Source organism: Sus scrofa, chromosome 4 (genome assembly GCF_000003025.6).
Source record: "Sus scrofa isolate TJ Tabasco breed Duroc chromosome 4, Sscrofa11.1, whole genome shotgun sequence".
Classification (NCBI taxonomy): Eukaryota; Metazoa; Chordata; class Mammalia; order Artiodactyla; family Suidae; genus Sus; species Sus scrofa.
This window is the reverse complement of record NC_010446.5, coordinates 104361331-104384332: the sequence shown is the minus strand read 5'-3', so window position 1 is coordinate 104384332 and position 23002 is coordinate 104361331. Positions and strand designations below refer to the sequence as shown.

Below are 23002 nucleotides of genomic sequence, written 5' to 3'. Positions count from 1 at the left end.
TCTCAAGCAACAGGACCCGGCGCGGGACACAGACCACCGCCACTATGGGGAAGGGGGTGAGTGTCCAGCGAGCCTGGGGAGGGGTGCGGGGAGCCCTGGAGGGGAGGAGGAGGAAGAGGAGGAAGTCAGGAGGGCGACCGCAGCCAGCGGGAGGCGGAGGAGGAGGAAGCGGCGCGGCGCGGAATGGGTTGGCAGAGCAGAGAGGCTTAAAAGACGACGCACTTTGGAAATGGAGGGAGCGCTGTAATGAGGGGCGGGCGGGGGAAGGGAGAGCCGAGGGCCCGGAGCGGGGCAGCCCCAGGCGGTGCGCAGAGCCTGGAGAAGGACTGCGGGCCCCCGAGCCCGAACGCGTCGCGGGCCCTGGGCTCCTGGAGGCGGCGCTCGGGAGTCGCAGGCCCCGGAGGCAGAGGAAGGACAGCCGCTGGGCCTCCCCGGCTAGGAGCGGGCTGCCGGCGGCATCCCCAACCCGCTCCCTCCCTCCTCCCTTCCCTCCCTCCGCCCGCCCTCACCTCCCGTCTCTCGCCTTCCTTTTTCCCTCCGCCCTCCGTGCCCCGAGGAAAGGCGTGCTCCTCCCCTTCCCCTGGGGCGCTCTACCCGGCCCCTTCCCGGGCTGTAGTTCCCGCCGCGGCTCCGGCCTGGGCGATGGGGGTCTTCCGATGCGGGGGCGGCCTTAGGGTCCCAGGCTTTTTCTCCTGGAGGCGCCAGGGCTTAGCCAGTTGCCCGGAGAGGTGGCCGCCCTTCCCCAAAGGAAAAAACTGGCTTCCCCTTACTGCGGAGCCGGTCTGGCGGGCTGGTGCCAGAAAGGGTGTGTCTTCGCCCTAAGATGGCCTTTAAGGTATACTTTTGAGAGCTTTAATGGGCCCCTTTCCATTAAACACAGGATGCTCCCGGGAGGCAGCTGGAGCCACTGGTGTGGTCATCTTGAGGGTGGGGAGGGTATGTGTAAGTTTTTTAGAGCGATGAGGCAGGAAGGAGCACAAGCAGATCCACCCGGGCCTCCGGGTACAATAAACCCGAAAAAGAACGGGAGGCGGGGCAACGCGGTGGGAGCGCCCACCCGCGGAAGAGGGGTCGGAAGCAACGAGGGGTCCCCCGGGCCGGAGGAGCGGGCGCTCTGGGGATACCAGAACAACGGCTTGTTCCTGCATTTCTATAACTCGGGGCTGAGATAACCCGTAACCACAGCAGGAGACTAGGTCCTGGACTCCAGTGGGGCCAAGAGTGCTGTTGAGAAAAGTTTATACAAAATAACAGAAGAAAAAATGAGATAAAATGACCAGGTCATGAGAATACTAGTGGGAGAGCATCTGCTCCATTGTGTCCAGAGCCTGCACAGTCCCCGGCCCGTAGTAGGTCTTTGAAGGTTGGGCAGGCTCCTGGGTGTGGAGTGAGCGATGGGCAGAGAAGGAGGGTGCATTCTCTGGAAATGCCAAGTGGATTTTGAAGGAGGTCATTGAAAGGTTTGAACCTGGTAGTAAGGAAGAGTGGGAATGCACAACTTGTATCTTTTAAAAGCACCAAAGTGGAGGGCTGGCTCAGGTCAAGTAGCTGAAGGCAAGAGCTGAGTGCTAGCCTCTATACTGCCCACGGTGGAAACTGAGTTCGTGACTGTACTTGAACCACTCCATCAAATCCTAGGGCATTCCAGTAAACGAGCTCCTTAAAGCTCATTTCTGTATCTCTATCCCCTCAAAAAAAAAAAAAAACCCAGAAAAAAATCATGTTTTCTGAGCCACCTTACTGGTTTGGGGGAGCTGGAGAAATGGTAGATATGTCACCAAGGCCTAGGAAGGTGAAGTGCTTTGCTCAAGGTCAAATGGTTGGTTAGTGACACACCAGTCCCTGATTCCTCCCCGGCCTAAATACTCATTCCCTCCTTAACGTTGCCTTATACATGCAGAATTCTAAAGTTATTTTTCAGATGAAACTGGGGTGTTCGTGATGCTGAATTAATGGACCAGATGTTTGAGTAACTGGATTATATCCATAGACCTATATTTCCTTTTCATAACGGCGCACAGGCCCGGGAGTGGGAAAGAGAGCAACATGCCTGGGTTGTGGAGGTTTAAGCAGTTTCATCTTACGGATCCTCATCAAATGGCTAGTGGCTAGCAAACACAAAATTGAATTGTAATTGGTGAACGCAGGCTGATGTGCTGCTTAGCTGCTGGGTGGTTCGTATTTGGGGAACTCTCACAGATTGAGCATTAGGGGGTGGCTGTGTGTGTGTGTGTCTTTGTGTGTGGTGGTGGTGGTGGTGGTGGTGGTGATTCTCCTGGGATAAAGTTAACCTTTTTGTCCCCAATGACTTACCGTGATAGTCCAAATGTTCAGGATATTTTATGCTGAAATGTTGGGATTTTTCCACATGGGGATTAAAATGTGGGTGGAGTGGTGACTAAAGCCCTGCTGATAATTGGTTAACCAGGAAGCCTGTGCTGGCAGCTAATTTTTAAGGTCATTGTTAATTTCTTCCCCTCCTCTTCCCACTGCTGTTGGGGGCCTAGGTTTTGAGGAGATTGCAGGTGATTTTATATCTCCTTCCAAAGCCACTGCCCAAGCTTTTGGTAAGAAAACGAAAGAACAGCTCCTGCTGAATCATTCCTGGGTGAAGGAGGATTGGGTCCTTTTTTTCGTGCGGGGTGTCTTGCCAGTGCCTTGGCTTAAATCCGCAGCCAGGCCTACCACCCACAACCCGTTAGCTCACCAAAGGTACCCAAGAAACTTGCCTTTTTGCTCAAGTGTACAAAGGGGTGGGGGTTTCACTGCGATTCTCCATTGTGTGAATATTAACTTAGTTACCTAGAAATCACAGCTTATGGGGAGAGATTTGAAGAGGAGCCTGGGGGGAAAAAGGTTCGGGTGAAGGTTGCACAAGGGATACCCATGTCAGCAGAAATCCTGGTTGTATGGTAACATTATCAGCTGCCCTTTTGGAGCTCAACTTGAAAGTGTGGCTAAATCTCCTCTGGCTGCTATAAAGCCAGTACTTTAGACTGAAAACATTGTAAGGCAGAGTCCTCACAGTGGAAGGTTGCCCAGGCCAGGGCCCCCAGCTAGTGGAGCGGCTATGGGAGGAGCTGGTGACTAGCCCTGGGGATAGAGAAAGAAGGTCGAGGTTGCATCACACCCTCGGCCTGTTAAATGTTGAGATGTGAATGTTTGTTCCTCTCGCTGCCGCCCCCCCACCCCACCTTTGCTGTACCCTGTTCTGAGGGTGTATTCTTTTAGGGTAACTTTCTGTTTGTTAATTTGTAGTGTTCTCTGCCAGTAAGTTTGTAACACTCTGGTGACTCACCTTTGGGTAGGAGGGTGGGGAAGGGGAGGCTCGCATCCCCAGTCAGAGAGATGGAGAGGAGGCTAAATCTGACAGCCCCACCCCTTCCCCACCAAAAAAATAAAAGGCCAGGTTTAAAAAAACAAAACAAAACCACACAGTTAAATGTTTATTCGGGTAAGGGCTAAAACTTGAAATATCCAGACCCCTGGAAGTGTTAATTCCTCCATTGCATTTTAAACTAAAAGAGTGAAGGCAACATTTCAAAGTACGATAAACTTGGTACCCATCCATTCTCCATCCCAGAACCCTTCTAAAGCATTGTTTTCTGATTATTTTAGCAACAGATTAACAGGTAAGTGACTCTGTGCTTTCAGGCTGTGTTCTTTTACACTGTATATCCACACTTAAGAATGAAAGAGGCTTTAGGGAATATAGTTTTCGAAGGATTTTGTATGGAAAAGTAAGCTAAGTGCGTTTCTTTAAAACAAAAATGTTGAGGGTTTGGTTTGGTTTGGTTTGGTTGCTTTTTTAAGCCCTGAAGCATCGGTTTCTCACCTGGCCCTTGGGTAGACTAATCACCAGAGTGGAGTCACCTTTGCTTTGTTTAGAGCGAGTGCAGGGCAGGTGTGAGTGGCTGGCAGCTCTTTGGGCCTTAGAAAGTATTTGGCACCAAGAGAAGAGCAAATCTTTATTAAACTGTGGGTTTGCTGTTCCTCAGTTCGTCTGAACGTAAGCCTTTTCAAAACTAGAAAACAGTCTTTCTTTCACCTGGAAAACATCCTGAGGATTGAAAAGAATGGGAAATGCTATGAATTACCCTCCAAGGGGAAGTTGCCTGGAAGTGTCACTGGACATGTCAGAGGTGCAATTGAATAGCGCCTTCGGTTTTGATCTACTTTCGCTTTTCAAATAAAAGACTTGACATTTTTAGAGTCTTTGTCAAAGTCTTGTGAAATACAACGGGAGGGGGGGAGGGTGTGCTTGGGCTTTCAGCCCTCGGTGATGGGCTGTGGTGCCTTCTAGCTGCCCAGGGCGCTCTGCCAGCCAGCAGGCCAGAAGAAGAAACACGAGTGTCAGATCAGATGGGCTCACAGTAATCAGAGTGGCTGCTTTGGGACAGCAAAACACTGGGCAGAATGTTTCCCCATCCGTGCCAGAGCTGTCCAGTTCTGGGTTCCGCTGAAATTGCATGTCCAGTAAGTGCTAATGTGAAGAACGGAGAATTGTAAAATCCACTCTCCCCCCCCCCCAACTCCCCTTCGGTTTTTATATTTTGGGAAAAGGAGACAGAACCGAGGCAGATTTGAACTTTCTCGCATTGCTCTGGATTGAGTGTGTGTGAGAGGAAGTGTGTTCTTTGGCTGGTGTCAGAGAGAGACTGTTCTTTGCATATGAGTCACCTCCTTCGTTGTGCTTAAATCTGTCGTCAGGAATCCACAAGGAGTTCTTCACATTTGTTTGACTGACGTTTGGGGCGGCAGATTTCTACCGTGAGAACAGAAGCACCCCAGACCCACCCTGCAGCTTTTCTGTCTGCTTTCCTTTGGGTCCTGAGCCAAGGGAATTTTGGCCAGTAGACCCTATTGCTTCGTTCCTTTGTGACTGACTCGACAGTGAATTATATCTGAACATTAATTTATCTCTGTATCTGGTTTTATTCAAACCCTGTTGAGTAACAGCTCTTAGATACTTGCTGTTGGTGATCTGAGGCATTGATCCCTGATGGCTCGGGCTTTTGTTTGGGGGGCCTGTATGGTTTGAGGGCTTGATCATCAGTGTGTTAAAGTTTGGGGATCAGTGGGACCTGATCTTTCCAGCTTGTCATCATGGGGAGGGCGAGGCCTCCTGTGTTTTCCTTCTGTCCTCCAGGTGATGCTTCCATGGTGCCGTATTTGTTTCATGGTTTCTCTGGGGCCTGTCATGGCCTTTATCCTCCTTCAGCCCTGCAGCTGTTTTACTTTGCACCCTAGGCCTCAGGGTACCAATTGAGGAGCGACCGAAACTTCTTGGAAATCGATTGGGTCCTGTTTTGAGGCTTGTGCTAGTTATTAATCTGTTGTATCTCAAACCAGCAACTTTGTTGTTCTTGATTCGTGACACCAAAGTGGTCTGGCGAAACCAAAAAAGGGGTGAGGAGGGCAGCAAATGGTGGGTGGACAGGTAAACATTTTAAGTCTTCATAACCCAGGTGGCTAATACAGATGTAGAGAAGCCCGTTGAAAAACAACAGGTTTTTTTTTGGTTTTTGGTTTCTTAAATAAGTGAAAAGACACCTTTTTTAAGAGGTAGTGAGTGTATAAAGTGTATTATTTAGATGTTTAAAAAAGTTTTTTGGGGAGTTCCTGTAGTGGCTCAGTGGTTAACGAATCCGACTAGGAACCATGAGGTTGCAGGTTCCATCCCTGGCCTTGCTCAGTGGGTTAAGGATCCAGCGTTGCCGTGAGCTGTGGTGTAGGTCACAGACGCGGCTCTGGATCCCGTGTTGCTGTGGCCCTGGTGTAGGCCGGCGGCTACAGCTCTGATTCGACCCCTAACCTAGGAACCTCCATATGCCGTGGGAGCGGCCCAAGAAAATGGCAAAAAAAAGACCCCCCAAAAAAAAAAGTTTTTTTGAATGATCATGGATGTGTATTAACAATTGCAGGTAGGGTGGGCTTGCAGTCTGGCTCATGAAGATTCCACATGCAGGGAGGAAGGTTAAGCCTTGTTCCTTTGGGGCTGAGGGAGCCCCCCTGGCCAGAGCTGGAGCTGTTTTCTTTGCCCCTGCTGGCTGATGGGCTGCAACCCAAGTTTGGACATACTGAGAGGACCCACGGAGACCCACTGCTTTGGCCTCTCGGCAGGCTTGAGTGAGAAGGAACGTGACGGCGTGGCGGTCCCTGGGGTCACCTCCTGTTCCGTCTGCTGCTCTGGGCTGTTGAGCAGTGGCGGTGACCATCCTCCCGCAACCCCACCACTTGAAATCCCTTGTATGTAAACTAAACTACTTAGTCATTTAGGAGTGACTGGGGGTAACTGGACTTGGGCTAGTCTTATATCTTCTTTGAGTTTCAACTGACCTGTGAAATAAAAGATGCCCAGATGCCCCAAATGAAGTGTTTGTTGGTTAGGGGTTTAAGAGCCTTCATTGTAAGGAATGGCAGTGATTTATATGTTAATTAAAGCCGAGTTATAATAACCTTTATGTAGCACGTGGCAGAGTACCTTCGCGTACATGACCGGGTTTGATAATGATTGAATAATACATCATCCCGGGAAGGTTGGGAAGCCTCCCCCCACCTTTACATAACGGAAAGGTGTGGCTCAGACTAGGCAGGGCCTCTAAAAGGCCTCTAGGCAACTAGCAGGGCTCGAGACCTTCCCTCCAACTTCCTTGCTTAGGAGGGAATTTGCCAGGTTGAGGCCAGGGGTACCTGTTGTGCAGCCATCTCAGCCAGCTTTGAAATGGGCTGCATTGGGGGCCGTTCCTTGTACCCTCTTTCTGGACCCTCTCGATAGTCCCACTTGATCTTTAGTTTGTTTGTCAGTTTTGGAAACAGTGCCGTTTTTAGGAGGTGTTTTGTTTTTGAATTTGATGGTAGCCCCTTGATCCGTCCACCTATCAGAATGCCTCTCTAGTTTTCACCAGTTACACCAAGTATCACTCCCATTTTAAGGCACGAGGAAGCTGAGGCTGACTGTTCAAGGTCCTGTGCCTGGCACTTGGCAGAGCTTGTATGACTGGAGGCTGATATAAAAGCATCATCAATAGTCCTGTCCAAAGGGCATGGATATCTGGGCTTCCAATGAACTTGCAGATTTTACCGCCAGCAATTTCTGGAGTCTGAAGGACTCTGAGCTCCCTCCTGGCCACAGGGCATTGTGCTGGTAGGGTAGGAATTGTGGCCAGCGGTCCACACTGCGCAGATGAGAACGCCTCTGGGGCCTGCCCTGATGAGAGGGCCGCTTGAGATGTGCCTGGAGGCCTTGAGGCAGCTTCTGCCCACGCAGACCTCAAGTGACTCACCACGGGGATGGAAGCTTCTCTCCTAAACTCATGGCACCTGCTTTGTGGGCCTGTTTAAATTTTTCTGCCCCTGTCATATCCCCCTCTCCCCTGCTTCAAATTGTCAATTACTGAAGAAGAGGAAAGAGGCACCGTAGCAGGGCTCCAGGCTGCCTCGCTCAGTGGAAACATTACGTCTGCGTCCTAAACAGTGAACCACGGGGTCTCAGCCCTGAGAGCTGATGTGGGGGCATCGCCCCATGCTGTGCACCAGCCCTCTCTGCTGTCCGGGCCTAAGTTCACAGACAAACACGAATGGGTGACAGCAGAAAACCATGTTGGAACAGTGGGAATTTACAATTTTGCACCGGAATCTTTGGGAGATGTTGTTTAGCAAAGTCTGCCTGAAACTGGGACAGAATTGAACCAACGAGGAGTTGGGTGCTTCTGGAAAGTGGGAGAGCCGCTGGTGAACTCTGCTGTCCTCTCTCGGGAGAAGCCCCTGAAGTTAATGAAGCTCGTGCAGAAAAGGCGGGGCTTGGGGACACATCCCCGTCAGGAACAACAGGGAAGATGACACTCAGTAACCCTTCAGAACCAGATGAGCTAATGCGTGAAGGAGCACATGAGAAATACAGAAAATCTGTTGCGCGGAGGAAATGGAACCCTTCGATAAACTAGTTTGCAACATCTTTAGAAAGTAAACACGTGACCCTCTGCTCCATGTTTGAACCTTGGTTCCTTTGTCAGGAATCTGCCCTCCCATCTCCTGAGCGCACTTGGCCTCCCAGATCGGATCAGGACAGAAGTCCTCATGCTGAACTTTGGAGAGGATGAACCCCCTGGGAAGCACAGGGAAGTAATGACCCTTTGTGGGCTGGGTGACACACTGGGCAAGCCCCTGCCCTTGTTGTGACCTCCCACTTCCTAAATTCGAATGGGGGGAAAAAAAAAAGGACCCAACTGACTTCATGTTCACACGTGGCAAAGGGAGAGGAGGCGGTATGTAAATGAGCCTCCCTTGTACCTTTCCTGGGAGACAGGACAGGGGTGCCATCCCACGGAGCAGGGTGGGTGTGACTGGGCCTGGTCTCGCCAGTCCTCTGGGGAGAAAGGGGATGAATTTCCTAATGGAAACAGTCAGAATCGTGTGCCCAGGGCCCAGAGGAGAGGGAAGGTCTCGAGTGTGGACAGATCACAGCCCTCATTCATTCCCTTTGCCATGACCTTTGTCTTTCCCGGATGCTTTTGGAAGAAATAATAAGAAAGGCAGTGTTGTCTTCACCATTTTTAAGTTGTTCCCTGTCCTACCTGCACCCTCCCAAACACACACACACACACACATTGTTTTTCTGCTTTGAAACTAGTAATTGATGATGCCTTAAGTCATGTTTGGTTGCCATCAAGATAAGCTAGTATTATTGTTCTGCTGGTAGCGAAGAACTGGATGGCATAAGCTGCTTGGTTTTCTGGACACACATTGCCTAGTGAAACAATTAAAATCGCAAAGGAAAAGAACTCTCCCTAATACTTCCCATGTCTCTTGGGCAGATATCCTCATATAAGTCTACACCTCATATATTCCATGAAGAGAGGAAGAAAGGGGGAGGGTTATTAGGGAATCTCAAATTCCCAGCTACCTCAACCATTGATAAACTGCAAAGCCCCAGGCAAGATCCTTATTTTGTAAGGGGGGACAAAGCTTTGGAACCTGTCCAAGGCCTAGCTGCTGCACTAATCCTCTCCCCCTCTTTTGGAGGGGATAATATTGAAAGTCTGAGAATAATCAGAGCATGCAGATGGCGAAGCAGAGGGATTTTAACTCTGATTTTCATATATTTGAATTCAGTATATTCTAATGGTACTCAGCTTGCTTAAAAAGAATCTGTGAACCAGATTTTAAAAACGGTACACACTGGCCACATGTGTCTTGGACATCCCTAGTCGGTGTCTTTAACATGATTTTTCAGGGCTGTGCTTCCTCATTAAGTATGTAAAGGAAATTCCACTTCCAACGGTGGTTCCTCTGGTAGTTCCTCTGCGGTGGGAGTCCCAGCCTCTCGGGTTTTTTGTCCATGTGATGATTTTCCATTTCAGCTCTGGTCAGAGCCCTCGGTGCCAAGGTGGTTGTTCCATGGTGGAGAGAATGTCAAGAATGCTGACTCTCTCTAGGCCTGCTTCATTCTTAAAGATAAGATATAGAAGCTAAGGAACACCCTGAAAAAATTAATCAGCATTAAACACCGTAAACCTGACCACACAAGTTGAATACTAGAAATGTCCCTGCATGTGGGCAACACCAGCTAACTTGGGGCAGGGTCTGTCCCTTTAGAGTCTTGAAGAGGGTGTGTTCAAATTCAAGTGCATCTTGTGTGTATTTATTTGTAACCATGTCAGCCATGACTAAAAGATGCCTATACACCTTGATTTTTTAATTTATTTTCAGCCCAGTAAAAATTGTAATCTAGACAGCGTTTCTACTCATTGCTTTAGTAGCTGGTTGTGTTCTTCTGGAGGCAAGACTAAGAGGCATAAATGAATAGAAGGGGCCACCCCACAGCATCCACTGTAAGAAAAGTGCTAATACCCCCTTACTTTGCCCTTTGTGGTTGTGGGAGGCAGTTTGTGGGTAGGGGTGGGGGCTCTGGCATGAGGGACCTCTTCTGCTCCAGGGACGGTGGGCACCTGGGAGCACCAGGTTCAGGCTTGGCGTTTGGCGTAGCTGAGCTCAGGCGTTTAAACAGGAGGTGGGGGAGTGGAACAGTCTAAATTTAAACTATGGAATCAACATTTTCTCTAAAAGTTGTTCCAGTGTTCAAGAGGCGTAGGTGGATCCTGTGAATTGTGTGATAATGCACATGCTTTTCCTACATCCTGCTCATGTCAAAACATTTCTAGGGACTTTCATTTGGGGGCTTTATTCTCAGGCTGCAGATTGGGGTGGCGACTCTTTTTTTTTTTTTTTTTGTCTTTCGCGTAAGGACTTTGAAGGCCTCTTCAGTTTTTTTTCATGAGATAAAAAGGTTAGAGCCCTAAAGATGAAGTTGATAAGTAATGACTTCTTTGCAGAGGTAAGTATTTAAACATCATAATGAAAGTAATTAGCCTTTAGGTGTATATGATTTAATCCTCTCAAACCATGCTTGGAAGAGGAAAGTGGAACTAAAAAAAGTGGCATTGGTGACTTGCCCAAGGACACAGAGCTATTAGATGGCATGGAGCCCAGCATTTGACCTGATTGGCAGTGCAGGTGTACAGTGCTGTGCTCTGCTCTGAGTTAGTGATGCAAAGAACATTTCATTCTTTCAGAGGGGACAGAAAAGAGCCGTGGTATGGAGATGTGTGGACAGCACAGCCCTTTCCCGCTGGTCACCCCCAAGGGGAGCAACTGGCAGGGCCCCTCTGAGGCCTGACAAAACTTTCCCTCTGGGCTTTACCCCATAGGGTGTAGACGGCCTGTCTTGAGCTAAGGATGGCAGTGTTGGTCATAGACTGCTGTTGACTTTGCAGCATGAACTTGTCCACTTCCATGGATATTAGCCCCGTGACTCTTCAGAATGACGGCTGTCCTCAAGCTGCTGGAAGGCCTGCTTCCTCCCCAATTTCGAGTTTGGAGATGCTGTTCCTAGTTCCCAACCACACCTCTTCCCTACGTTCTTCTGCAGGTTGGACGCGATAAATATGAGCCCGCAGCCGTGTCAGAGCATGGCGACAAAAAGAAGGCCAAGAAGGAGAGGGATATGGATGAGCTGAAGAAGGAAGTTTCTATGGTAAGTACCAGAAGGAAGGTTGCTTTTTGTTCTTCTCAGAAATGGTGTCTTCTGTCCTTGGAGTGTCACACACCCCTCCTTCCAGCCATCCCTCAGTCAGAGATCCGGCTCTTTCTAAAAGTTAAGAGATTGTAGCTGCGGCGCAGACTTTTCTGAGCTGTAGAGCTGGAGGTGGAAAAGGCGCATCGTAAAAGCCACTGGAAGGTTGGACACGTCGTTCACTGCAGCGTAACCAAAGGTCCACCAAGGAAGTGTGGTCGTTATCATGCGCCTTTGCTCGAAGGCTTCTGGATCACAGCGACCATGAACGTCCAGCCTCTCCAGGCCCTGGAGGCCTCCGCAGATGCAGTCTGTCCGGTCATCAGAGAAGGCAGACGAGGTCTAACCCGGTCCCTTGGATGAGTGGCGGACAATGGAGCTGCCGTCACACAGCCTGGGCCCTTCTCCACTGAAGACCGCCCAGGGCATAGCTGAGGGGTTGCCAAGCCCCTGGGCAGCCGTGGAAACTATACCCACTTGTGCACTGAAGCACAACTTGTTTTCAGAGCATGATGATAGTGATGAGAAGCGCTGATGCATTTTTACATCTTTTCTTTTTTTAAAGGTACAATGTTTGATTCTTTTCTTTCTGTTTTCCCTTAGGATGACCATAAACTTAGCCTTGATGAGCTTCATCGCAAATACGGAACGGACTTGAGCCGAGTATGTTCTCATGTGTTGTCCAGAATCCTAATTTTCTCTCTCACCTGCTTTCCCTGGCATCACAGTCCTAACCTTGGGGAGGAGAATAATGACAGCCACCATCTGCGTGTCTGCCATGCGACATGCCCAGAGCTTGGGCTTTTATTTACTTATTTTTAAATGTTAAATGATTTTTATTTTTTTCCGTGATAGCTGGTTTACGGTGTTCTGTCAGTTTTTTCTACTGTACAGCAAGGTGACCAGGAGCTTGGGCTTCAATATTGCGGTTTTATTCTTTTGTGTCCCCTGAAATTTGGTGTGGAAGTAGGCATGATTTTCCCCATCCTCTAGCAGGTGGCAGCCAGTAAGTGGGAACCCCCGGGATTTGAAACGGAATAGCTCCAAAGTCATGCTCATCCCCCATGGTTACACATATTTCCTTTATTCTTCTACGTTTCTTAAATTGAGTAGAAAATTTCAACTCGTGGAATCTTCAGCAGTTCAGGTTTTTGCACTGCTATCAGCGAGATCCTTGCAGAATGTCAGAACGTTGGTTATTCTATTGTTTATTTGACACTGGTTCTTTACGCAGATCAAAGAAACCTTTCAATAAAATATGGGTTGTATATTCTCGTTATCTAGGGAGTTTTGATATTAACTTTGCTGCAAACAATATAAAAGTAAACAGTCAAGGCCAGGGGTGGAGTGTGTTATTTTCTAGACAATCACTAAAACGTCTAGGGAATGACTCCAGTGCCAGCTAATGGGTAGCTATTGTTTCAGTGAATTATCAAGAAGTCGGGGGCCTTGAGCTGAGAGGAGGCCTGACGCCAAGATCCGGGAGGCAGTTACCGAGCCCATTGCATGGGTTTTCTCACTGAAGGCTTTTTTTTTTTTTTTTTTTCCTTTTTTGGCTTCACCCTTGGCATGTGGAAGTTCCCGGGCCAGGGATCAAACCCACACCACAGCAGCAATCCCAGCCACTGCAGCGGCAATGCTGGATCCCAAGGGAACCCCTCACTGAAGTTTTCATTCGATTCCTATGAATTGTGTTCTCTGCAACCCTAAGTCAGTTACTCAAATGCCATGGGTCTGTTTTCTTACTTGTGAAACGGGGTTAGTGCTACCTAAAAAGGGTTATGGTAAGACTGAAACAGTTAATGGGAAGCTCTGGAGTCAGTGCCTGGCACCTAGAGCCACCAGCTCAGGTGGCTCCTGTCAGTGGTGGTTATTCTCTGCCGGGGTCACATCACGTACTGGAGGCCGAGGTCCAGCGGAAGCCCCCGTCTTCCTCAAATAGCTTGATGTTCTTTTTTCCTTTCCTCGTATCCCTAGTTAACTGTGATACTAAAAATAACAGGAAAACAAAAGCAGACTAGACACACACACTTCAGGCAAAAATGTCTTTTATGTCGTTTTTCTGACTTGATAGTATATCATGAAAGGAGTCGTCACATTGTCCCCTCATAGCCTTAGGTCTGCTGTCAGTGCATCTTGGTTTTCAGGACCATTAGGAAACAGCAGGGCCTCTTGTGCAGTGGACTTTGCCAGTGAATAATTCGCAATTGACAGGTGTCCTGGGCATTCGCTAAAATATGCGCACGTGTGACCCCTCTGCTACCAGGCACGTGTTTTACTTTCCCTCCAGAGAATAAAGTTCTAGAGAAAAGCTTGGCACTTAACCCAGTAACAGGCTGGATTGCCTGCAGAGATTTTTTTTTTTTCTTCCTCCTTTGATACTTCTGGAGTGTTCCCCCCCCCACCTCCCTGACAGATTCAATACATAGGAAACTCTAAATTTGTAGAACTGAATCAATGAGTTAAAATTGATATCTTTGTTGGTAAAAGTGCACGTTGGCAGAGATTCCTTAAGCGCAGAAGTGATCAGACCAGATTCCAATCAGTTTTAAAAAAATTTTAACCTGGCTGTTGTCGGTTTTAAAAAAATTTTAACCTGGGTGTTGTCGGTTTTTTGGGAAGCTCGGGCTCTCCTTTGCCTGAACCACGTGGGGGAATTGCGGTCAGAGTGTTGCAGCTTCTACTCTGGCCTGGGAGGTGTGGTTTTCTCCCAGCTCCTTTATCGCAGCTTTCAGCCATCAAGGCCGGGAGCAGTGTGTCTTATTTCTATTCTTCTATTTCTCAGGGCTTAACACCTGCTCGAGCTGCTGAGATCCTGGCCCGAGACGGTCCCAATGCCCTGACGCCCCCTCCCACAACCCCCGAATGGGTCAAGTTCTGTCGGCAGCTCTTCGGAGGCTTCTCCATGTTACTGTGGATCGGAGCGATTCTTTGTTTCTTGGCCTATGGCATTCAAGCTGCTACCGAAGAGGAACCTCAAAATGATAATGTGAGTGCAGTGCCTCCTCTTTGGGATGATAAGGTGTCATAAAGTCGTCTCCATCTTTGCCTCCCCCTCGTGTTCAGTTCCCACTGGTTACCTGATGGTTTTAAAGGCTGGGAAAAGAGGCACTGGCCACGGTTGCCTCCCATTCTAACTTCTTCATTTCAAGCTCACTCTCCATCTCCTGCCCTGTGTGTAGATGCTCTTCCAAGCTGGGCATCCGCTCTGCTGGTCCATGGCCAGCTGCCATTCAGTGGCAGGGCACAACTTTTTTGGTTTTTGTATTTGTCTTTTCTAGGGCTGCACTCGCATCATATGAAGGTTCCCAGGCCAGGGGTCTAATCAGGGCTGTAGCCACCCGCCTACGCCAGAGCCACAGCAACACGGGATCCGAGCCGCATCTGCCACCTACACCACAGCTCACAGCAACGCCGGATCCTTAACCCACTGAGCGAGGCCAGGGATCAACCCACAACCTCATGGTTCCTAGTCGGATTCGTTAACCATGGAGCCACGACGGGAGCTCTGGGCACAGCTTTTAATGCTGGCACATTACACGCAACAAGAAACCTCTTCAGAGGTCCCACAGTGTCTTGAAAATATCTTTAATAAAGCAGGAGACACTGATTCACCTAGAACATTCCCTAGGGTCTGTCAAGCTAGGGACCAAGCCTGGCTCCATTTCTGACCCTCCTGTGTACTGTTCTCTAGGAAGAGAAATATGAAGACATGAGTTCTCTATTTCTGAAGCCTGATCTCTGTTAAAAATCTATTTTTGATTCAGTCAAAACTGAACTGCCTCTTCCCAGTTCCTCACTAAGAGCCATGCGCCCTGACTTGCTTGTTCCCTCCCAGCTGTACCTTGGTGTGGTGCTCTCCGCCGTCGTCATCATAACTGGCTGTTTCTCCTACTATCAAGAAGCGAAAAGCTCAAAGATCATGGAATCCTTCAAAAACATGGTTCCTCAGGTACCTGCCACCCCGTCAGGTGACTGGGCAGCGCCAAGCCTGTGAACTGGGGTGAAGTTGGGGTTTTCCGGGTGTGCGGTGGCCCCATCAGAGGGGGGGGATGTCTTCTCCACTATCCACCCCCCCACACCCAATCCCACCTCCCACCTGATCTCTTGTTCTCATGCCCCACGATGGGAAAGTCTTGCCACTGCGCGTACACAGGAGGAGCCAGCACGTGGCCACCCAAGGACTGCCGCTCAGGCTCGCGGAAGTTTTGTAACTCAGATCCACGAAATGATCGCTCTCTGTGTCAGACGTTCACCCAGTGAGGATTAGGGGTCATTTTGCGATGCTTGTTTTGACACCGCTTTGTCTGCGGGCCCGGCGTAAGCTGTCTTTCCCTTCCAAAGCAAGCCCTGGTGATTCGAAATGGTGAAAAGATGAGCATAAATGCAGAGGAAGTCGTCGTCGGGGATCTGGTGGAGGTGAAGGGAGGGGATCGAATCCCTGCTGACCTCAGGATCATATCTGCGAACGGCTGCAAGGTGGGTCTCAACAGAGGCTCTGCTCTGTGCTTGGGGCAGAGTGCGGGGAGGGTCCTGGAGCGGGGCCGGGGTGCTCACGTGACACGTCTGGCTTTTGTCACGTGCAGGTGGACAACTCCTCCCTCACCGGTGAATCAGAACCGCAGACCAGGTCTCCAGATTTCACCAATGAGAACCCCCTGGAGACTAGAAACATCGCCTTTTTTTCAACCAACTGTGTTGAAGGTAGGCCATTTCAAAGCACGCGGCTGCAGGTGCACGCGGCATGTATCTGCGCTGACGACCACCACCCAGAAAGCCCACAGACGCGGCTTTCTCTTGTTTTATTGACCCCGTTTCTGACCACGTCAGTCAGGCACAGAGCAGAAGCGGCTGACTGGCGGGCAGGAAAACCCAGGAACCCTCATCCTGTTTTCCCGCTTCCCTCCACAGCCTGCCTTCTCTGTCGGCAGCGCCTAAGGCTAAGCTAGGGTGGAGTTTGGAACTGCCATCCTGGTGATGGAGAGTCGAGTCTCTGCCAGGGGTCCCTACAGTTTAAAACAAACCGCAGATACCACCAAAGAGCTGGGTTTTTGTCTCCTGTGCATTGCACGCGCACGTGTGTGCAAATTTTGCAGCTTGGAGCTCCCTGGTAGCTCAGCGGGTTAAGGATCCAGCATGGCCACTGCAGTGGCTTGGGTCATTGCCGTGGTACGGGTTCTATCCCTGGCCCAGGAGCTTCTGAATGCCATGGGTGTGGCCAAAAAAACAAAAGAGGGAAGCTATAAATGCATTAAAAAAAAAACAATTCTGTGGCTTCATTAATAAATACTGGTTTGATCCCCTCCCCGTCTTAAGGCACTGCACGTGGTATTGTGGTGTACACTGGCGATCGCACCGTGATGGGCAGAATCGCTACCCTTGCTTCCGGGCTGGAAGGGGGCCAGACTCCCATCGCTGCGGAGATTGAACATTTTATCCACATCATCACGGGCGTGGCCGTGTTCCTGGGCGTGTCCTTCTTCATCCTTTCTCTGATCCTCGAGTACACCTGGCTCGAGGCCGTCATCTTCCTCATCGGGATCATTGTAGCCAACGTGCCTGAAGGTTTGCTGGCCACCGTCACGGTAAGAGGCTTGGGGAAGGCCATGCTCACTTCCCTCTGGCGGCCTGAGTGTGAGACTCCGTCCCCCACCCTCCTTGAGGGCTGCGGCTTTGCTTTTCCTGCACATGTTTCTATATGGGTTTTCTTCAGAGCCCCCTGGTGGGGCTGGGCTGTGAGAAGATGCATGTTTTTCTCTGGACGATAGTCACTCAGAAGGATAGATGTCTTTTCTTAAGTTATCACATGAACCGGAACAGCGTAGCAGAGAAAGGAGAACTTGGGGGAAATGGACTCTGATCAATCCTGGCTATTTTCACGTTTCTTAATATATTGCTTTTGGGGGGCGCTGGAGTAGCCCCATATACTTGGAAGCCCCATATCATGTTACCGTTACTATTACTTCTCACTGACTTCAGGGAAAGGTTGGAGGGATTTGTTTTACACAGACTTCTTCCCTGCTGGGGGTGGAGCGGGGAGACAGCCAGAGTCTGTACAGAGCGTCAGCCTGGTTTGAAGTAAGGCGGCTCCCACCCTTTAGGTGTGCTTGACCCTGACTGCCAAGCGCATGGCCAGGAAGAACTGCCTTGTGAAGAACTTGGAGGCTGTGGAGACCCTGGGGTCCACATCCACCATCTGCTCAGACAAAACCGGAACCCTCACCCAGAACCGAATGACAGTGGCCCACATGTGGTTCGACAATCAAATCCACGAGGCTGACACGACGGAAAATCAGAGCGGTAAGACCAGCCCCCCCACACACACACCTGAGCTTCGCCTGCTTTCTTGCCTTTAAATTAAAAAAAAAAAAAAATCCTTTGGTAAAGGAGTCAAGGGTTTGAGGTTTGGGTTTTATTTCTTGTTTGTTTTGCACATCAATGTATACATGGCTGAAAAATGCCTAAAACCTGACGAGTTTCACTGACTAGGAAAGAGGACGTGTCACAGCATGTTTTTCTGGGACTTTTACAAAGCTGGCGCATTATTTTCCTCTCTTGCCTCTCTATCAGGTGTCTCATTCGACAAGACTTCGGCCACCTGGCTTGCTCTGTCCAGAATTGCAGGTCTTTGTAACAGGGCAGTGTTCCAGGCCAACCAGGAAAACCTACCTATCCTGAAGGTATGCTCGGGGGTTCTCTTAGGTTGCCTCTAGGGGATGCAGGTGCCACACAAGAACCACCACCTATATGTGTGTGTGTTTTAAGTGGCACATGACCTTGGGGGGCTTTAAAGTAACTTCACCATAGGACACTTGGAACAGTCCATGGGATGCTTTGCTGTGTGTAATGAGTTGTGTTGCCTGTAGATCCCAAAGGATTTACAGTACCTGTGGTCCAAATAGGTCCATAAAGGGGGGAATATATAGTTAAAAACTGACCAGAGGAGTTTCCATTGTAGCTCAGCGGTAACAAATCCGACTAGTGTCCATGAGGGCGCAGGTTCAATCCCTGGCCTCTCTCAGTGGGTTAAGGATCCAGTGTTGCCGTGAGCTGTGGTGTAGGTCACAGACGTGGCTCGGATCTGGTGTTGTTGCGGCTGTGGTGTAGGGTGGCAGATGCAGCTCTGATTCGACCCCTAGCCTGGGAACTTCCATGTGCAGGGGGTACAACCCTAAAAAGACCAAAAAAAAAAAAAAAAAAATGACCAGAGGAGGTTTGGGGGAGGGGGGAGGCAGTCTTTACTGGTGGAAAAAACCTAAGTCCCAAAATCCAGTTTGACTGCTCTTGAATTTATCTGATAATCCCCTAACCTAGTGGACAGTGAGGGCTCCTTGCTTGTGTGACTCAATAATCGCATTTGCATATTAGGATACGGTAGATTCCAGTAAATCTCGTAAGCCATTTATTTTCTTAAAATAGCTCAGCTATTTCTCTTATCTTGTTCTTAGCTTGCCTACTAATGATGCAAAAATAAACTCAGCCTCATGGAATTCACATGAAATTTGAAATGACTGAGATTTTACTGTGTTGCTTAGTAAAAGTCGAAGACCCAGAAAGGTCACGAGCTGCACAGGGTCCTTGAGGGTGAGAAAGAGTTGTGTGGGGCCCTCTGGGTGGGCTCACTCTCACCAACGCCCCCTGTGGTGGTTCTGGGTAGAAGCCAAGCGGTCAGCGAATATAGTTCTGGTGGAACTGGGGTGGCTTGAACATGGGGTTCCTTGATTCCGTAAAGGAGATCTCTTGGCATTGAATTGACGTTGATTTAAGGAGGATATTGTTTATCTTGGGATAAAACTTGAGATGCTCATTTCATGTTTTTCCTTACCTCAAAGTGGAAATTTTCTAGCCTATGAGCACAGAGACTCACAAGTATCAAACCTTGCCTCATTTAAAAGCTCCAGAGGGAGTTCCGTCCATGGCTCAGCAGTTAATGAACCCAGCCAGCTATTATCCATGAGGATGAGGGTTCAATCCCTGGCCTCCACTCAGTGGGTTAAGGATCCAGCATTTCCATGAGCTGTGGTGTAGGTCACTGATGCAGCTTGGATCCTGCCTGGCTGTAACCGTGGTGTAGGCCAGCAGCTGTAGCTCCGATTTGACCGCTAGCCTGGAACTTCCATATGCTGCAGGTGGGCCTTAAAAAGCAAAAAATAATAATTAAAAAAAAAGCTCCAGAAAGGTAGCATGTGATATATTTCTAATTATTTCAGGGGCTTGGGGCCATGGGGTGTTTGTTTGTTTTTTGAGTTTTGGGGGGATATATATATATATATATATATATTTTTTTTTCCCTTTGTCCATGCCCAAGGCATATGGAAGTTCTCAGGCCAGTGACAATGCTGAGTCCACTAGGGAACTCTGGGTCCATGTTATTTTAATGGCATTATTAAAAAAAAAAAAAAAAACCATGCAGGCCTATTCTGCTTCAATAACTGTGGCCTTTTACTAAAATGATCCCACTTCTTTTATGCTTCTCACCAAACCTGGCCACATTTATTAAACAAGGCTGCTGCATTTGTAAGTGGGCATTAATTTGCTCATCTACATGTACGGCCCGGCATGCCAGAGTTCAAAAATGTTTCTCTCTGTATAAGTTGGCGATAGCTGGAAATGTTTTCAGTCTATGTCACCATGTAAGTGTGTCACAGTACATCACACGAACTATGTGTTACCTGAAGTGGGGGCATTCGCTAAAACGTTAGGCTGATTACATGACCATTGGAGCTCATCATAGCTTTCAGTCCGCACCCTTCAGCCCCAGATAATTCTGCACAATTGAATTATGTTGGGAATGTCAAGTCCTCGGCTTTGCCCTTGACACAGACAGTTTGCCTGTGGTCCTGAGAACCCAAGGCATCTTCTTTTAAACTGCAGGGCGAAGAAGCGTGCCGTATTGACTCACTCTCCACTTTTAGATTCCTAACCCCAAATAGGTGATTGGGAATAGTGTTGGCTCAGAGACTTCCCCGCAGGCCTGGGAAAAGTAAAAAACAAAACAAAACAAAAAAAAAAGAGGCCGGATTGGCCAACGAGGACCTGCTGGATAGCACAGAGAACTGTACCAGGTGTTCTCTGACAATCTCCATGGCAAAAGAATCTGAAAGAGAATGGATGTGCGTATGATGCAGAAATTATCACAACCGCATAAATCAACTATACTTCAATAAAATTTTTTTAAAACGAGAGACTGAAGGAGGTGGGGAGGGGTGTTGGCCTTCTCCCACGGGGAGGTGACACCTTCAGGCACCAAGTTGGGGCGGGGGGGGAGTCCCGCTGGCAAGGAGGAGGAGGTTGCAGTTTGCTTCCGAAGGGCCGAGATGCTTCCGGTCACTCCCGGCAGCTGTGCGCCTCCTCGCCCGAGCTCCCCCTCCTTTTTCCTGTTGGCAGGGGGACTAACAGAGGGTCTCTTTTGCAGCGGGCAGTGGCGGGCGACGCCTCCGAGTCCGCGCTCTTAAAGTGCATCGAGCTGTGCTGCGGGTCCGTGAAGGAGATGAGGGAGCGATACACCAAGATCGTCGAGATTCCCTTCAACTCCACCAACAAGTACCAGGTCCGAAGATGGAGCTGGGAGAACCGTCTTCCCCTTGGGAATTGTACACGCGCAACTGCTTTCTTAAAATGAATTACGCACGCTTTTCAGAAATGCTTTAGCTTTATGTCTTACCTTGACTGCAGGTAGAAAGAACGTTCTGGTTTGTTTGAATATCAGTGGGATAAATGAAGCCTCCTTTAAAATGTAGTCGGGGCCCTTCTGCATTCTCAGGTGGGGGTCGGAGTGAGCATGGTGTTGGGGGGAGGGGGCTTGGTAGGGCCGCAGGTGCACACGTGTGTGCCATCCCTTCATTCTGAATTTTCTTCTGGAAAATTCTGGATCTGAACGTATGTCAGGGATATATGAGCACCTCACCGTGCGAGGTTCCTGCGTAGCATTCAAAGCGTGTTTCATCGGGGGAGGGGATCCTGGGTATTTTTTCAAAACAGGCCCTAAATAGTTAAGGGAGTGCAGCTGCCTCCTGGGGCCACCACGCCCGGCCATCCAGCATTTACACCTCCACTGTCCTTCCCAGCTGTCCATCCACAAGAACCCCAACACGGCTGAGCCCCGGCACCTGCTGGTGATGAAAGGTGCTCCAGAAAGGATCCTGGACCGCTGCAGCTCCATCCTCATCCACGGCAAGGAGCAGCCCCTGGACGAGGAGCTGAAGGACGCCTTTCAGAACGCCTACCTGGAGCTGGGTGGCCTCGGGGAACGCGTGCTGGGTAGGTAGATTGCCTGCTAACGGGTGCAGACAAGTCCAGCAGACGATTACATGCCCGCTGTTGCTTATTAACCTTGCAAGCGTTTCTGGAGCAGCCCTCCTCCTTTTTTATTTGCCCCCTATTGTTTTGAAAACAGTAAGTACTAGAGGCGCTGTGGCCAACAAAGTCCTGCTGGGTTGCTTCTGACTCGGACTTTGACCCTGGGTCTTGATGCTGGTCAGTGCTGTTTGCTCAAAAAAGAGGGGAAAGAGAGTTTATCTGGCTTTTCTTGCTCTGCCCGTCATCTGTAAACTTAATGCAATTAATTATTCCGAGGACATCGAGAATCAAGCCACTTCCTGACTGCCACGGTGCGGTGGTTGTGAATATACACGGGCCCTTGTGCTGCCAGCTCATAAATTAGATGAATGGTAAACTTGGCCTGAGATGCCACCTGTCCTTCGTGCTCTGTCAGCCACTGCAGATTAGAAGAACATTCACCCATTGTGTCATTGGGAAAGTGGCATTTATAATATTTTGTACGTTGACAGATAAAAATGCATTGTTTATGTACTTCTTCTGCTCTCCTTCACAGGGGTAGCTTAGAAGTGACTGTCTGGCCCCATATATACCCCTGTTCCTACCTGCTCCCTCACTGACCTTGAGGTGTCTTCGGTCTCATCCACCTGAAAGGTCACTCTTCAGCATGTTCTGTCTTTGAGCCTCCCTCACCCCACATGGAAGCAGGCTCTCTTTTGCGACCCCGCAACTCACCTGATAATTACTCTAAAGTACATTGTAACCTTCACACAAGAAATGTCTTGAGTATCATCATGATTCTTGTGTGAATACTGATAGTAGATGATACACCCCTCGGGCAGAATGTGTCAGATCCACATTTGTCCTCAAAGAGGCCGGCACGATGGCCCACATGGGTGCTCAGCAGTTTATTTTGGTTAAATGAACAGTGAGCAGAGACGTGGCCTTGATGTTTCCAGAGAGAAGCTGCGACAAATACTGACATGAGGTGCCAAAGCTCAGTACCTGCGTGGGCAGGTCAGGGAGCCCAAGACCCTGGTGTTCGGAATCCATGTCTTTTCCACATTAAACACAGCCTCTTCCTCGGAGGCTCAGTGATGGATTCTGTCTTTTGCATGGTTTTTCTTCCAGGGAGTATCATTCACAGATGTTCAATAAAACTCATTCCGTTAGAAAAGTAGACTTCCTCTTCCAAACCGAACATCCAGGGGAAGGCAGACGATGAGAATCACAAGCTGCTCTTTCCCAGCTCCTGCCTGAAGCTAGACGTTCTCACAGGCTCCCCGCCCTCCTGCAGGTTTCTGCCACCTTTTCCTGCCGGACGAGCAGTTCCCCGAAGGCTTCCAGTTTGACACCGACGATGTGAATTTCCCTCTCGATAATCTCTGCTTCGTTGGGCTCATCTCCATGATTGACCCACCGCGAGCGGCCGTCCCGGATGCCGTGGGCAAATGTCGAAGCGCTGGCATTAAGGTAGTGCCCCGCCTCCTCCTTGGCATCACTTCTTAGCACCTGGGGCACCCTATGTAGTGCCATTGCCACGTGGGCTCCAGTGGCAGCTGGTCTTCTCACCTGCAATATCGATCTCTCATCTCCAAAGCTTGAGTTACCACCCGAGAAGATCAAATGGTATTAATAGGGTGTAAACTA

The 23002-nt window shown here is 49.4% G+C and overlaps 1 protein-coding gene across 2 annotated transcripts in view; it reads left to right on the top strand.

Moving 5' to 3' along the window:
* ATP1A1 (ATPase Na+/K+ transporting subunit alpha 1) overlaps positions 12 to 23002 on the top strand; it is a 30816-nt gene continuing 7825 nt past the window's right edge. Inside the window, 13 exon segments of one of the 2 annotated variants that reach the window (NM_214249.1) lie at positions 12 to 56; positions 10931 to 11035; positions 11678 to 11737; positions 13860 to 14063; positions 14913 to 15026; positions 15419 to 15553; positions 15661 to 15778; positions 16391 to 16659; positions 17176 to 17374; positions 17645 to 17754; positions 20490 to 20624; positions 21142 to 21334; positions 22650 to 22825. In NM_214249.1, coding sequence (NP_999414.1) covers positions 45 to 56; positions 10931 to 11035; positions 11678 to 11737; positions 13860 to 14063; positions 14913 to 15026; positions 15419 to 15553; positions 15661 to 15778; positions 16391 to 16659; positions 17176 to 17374; positions 17645 to 17754; positions 20490 to 20624; positions 21142 to 21334; positions 22650 to 22825 — 1830 coding nt within the window. In that variant the 5' untranslated portion in view covers positions 12 to 44. 2 annotated transcript variants of the gene reach the window in all.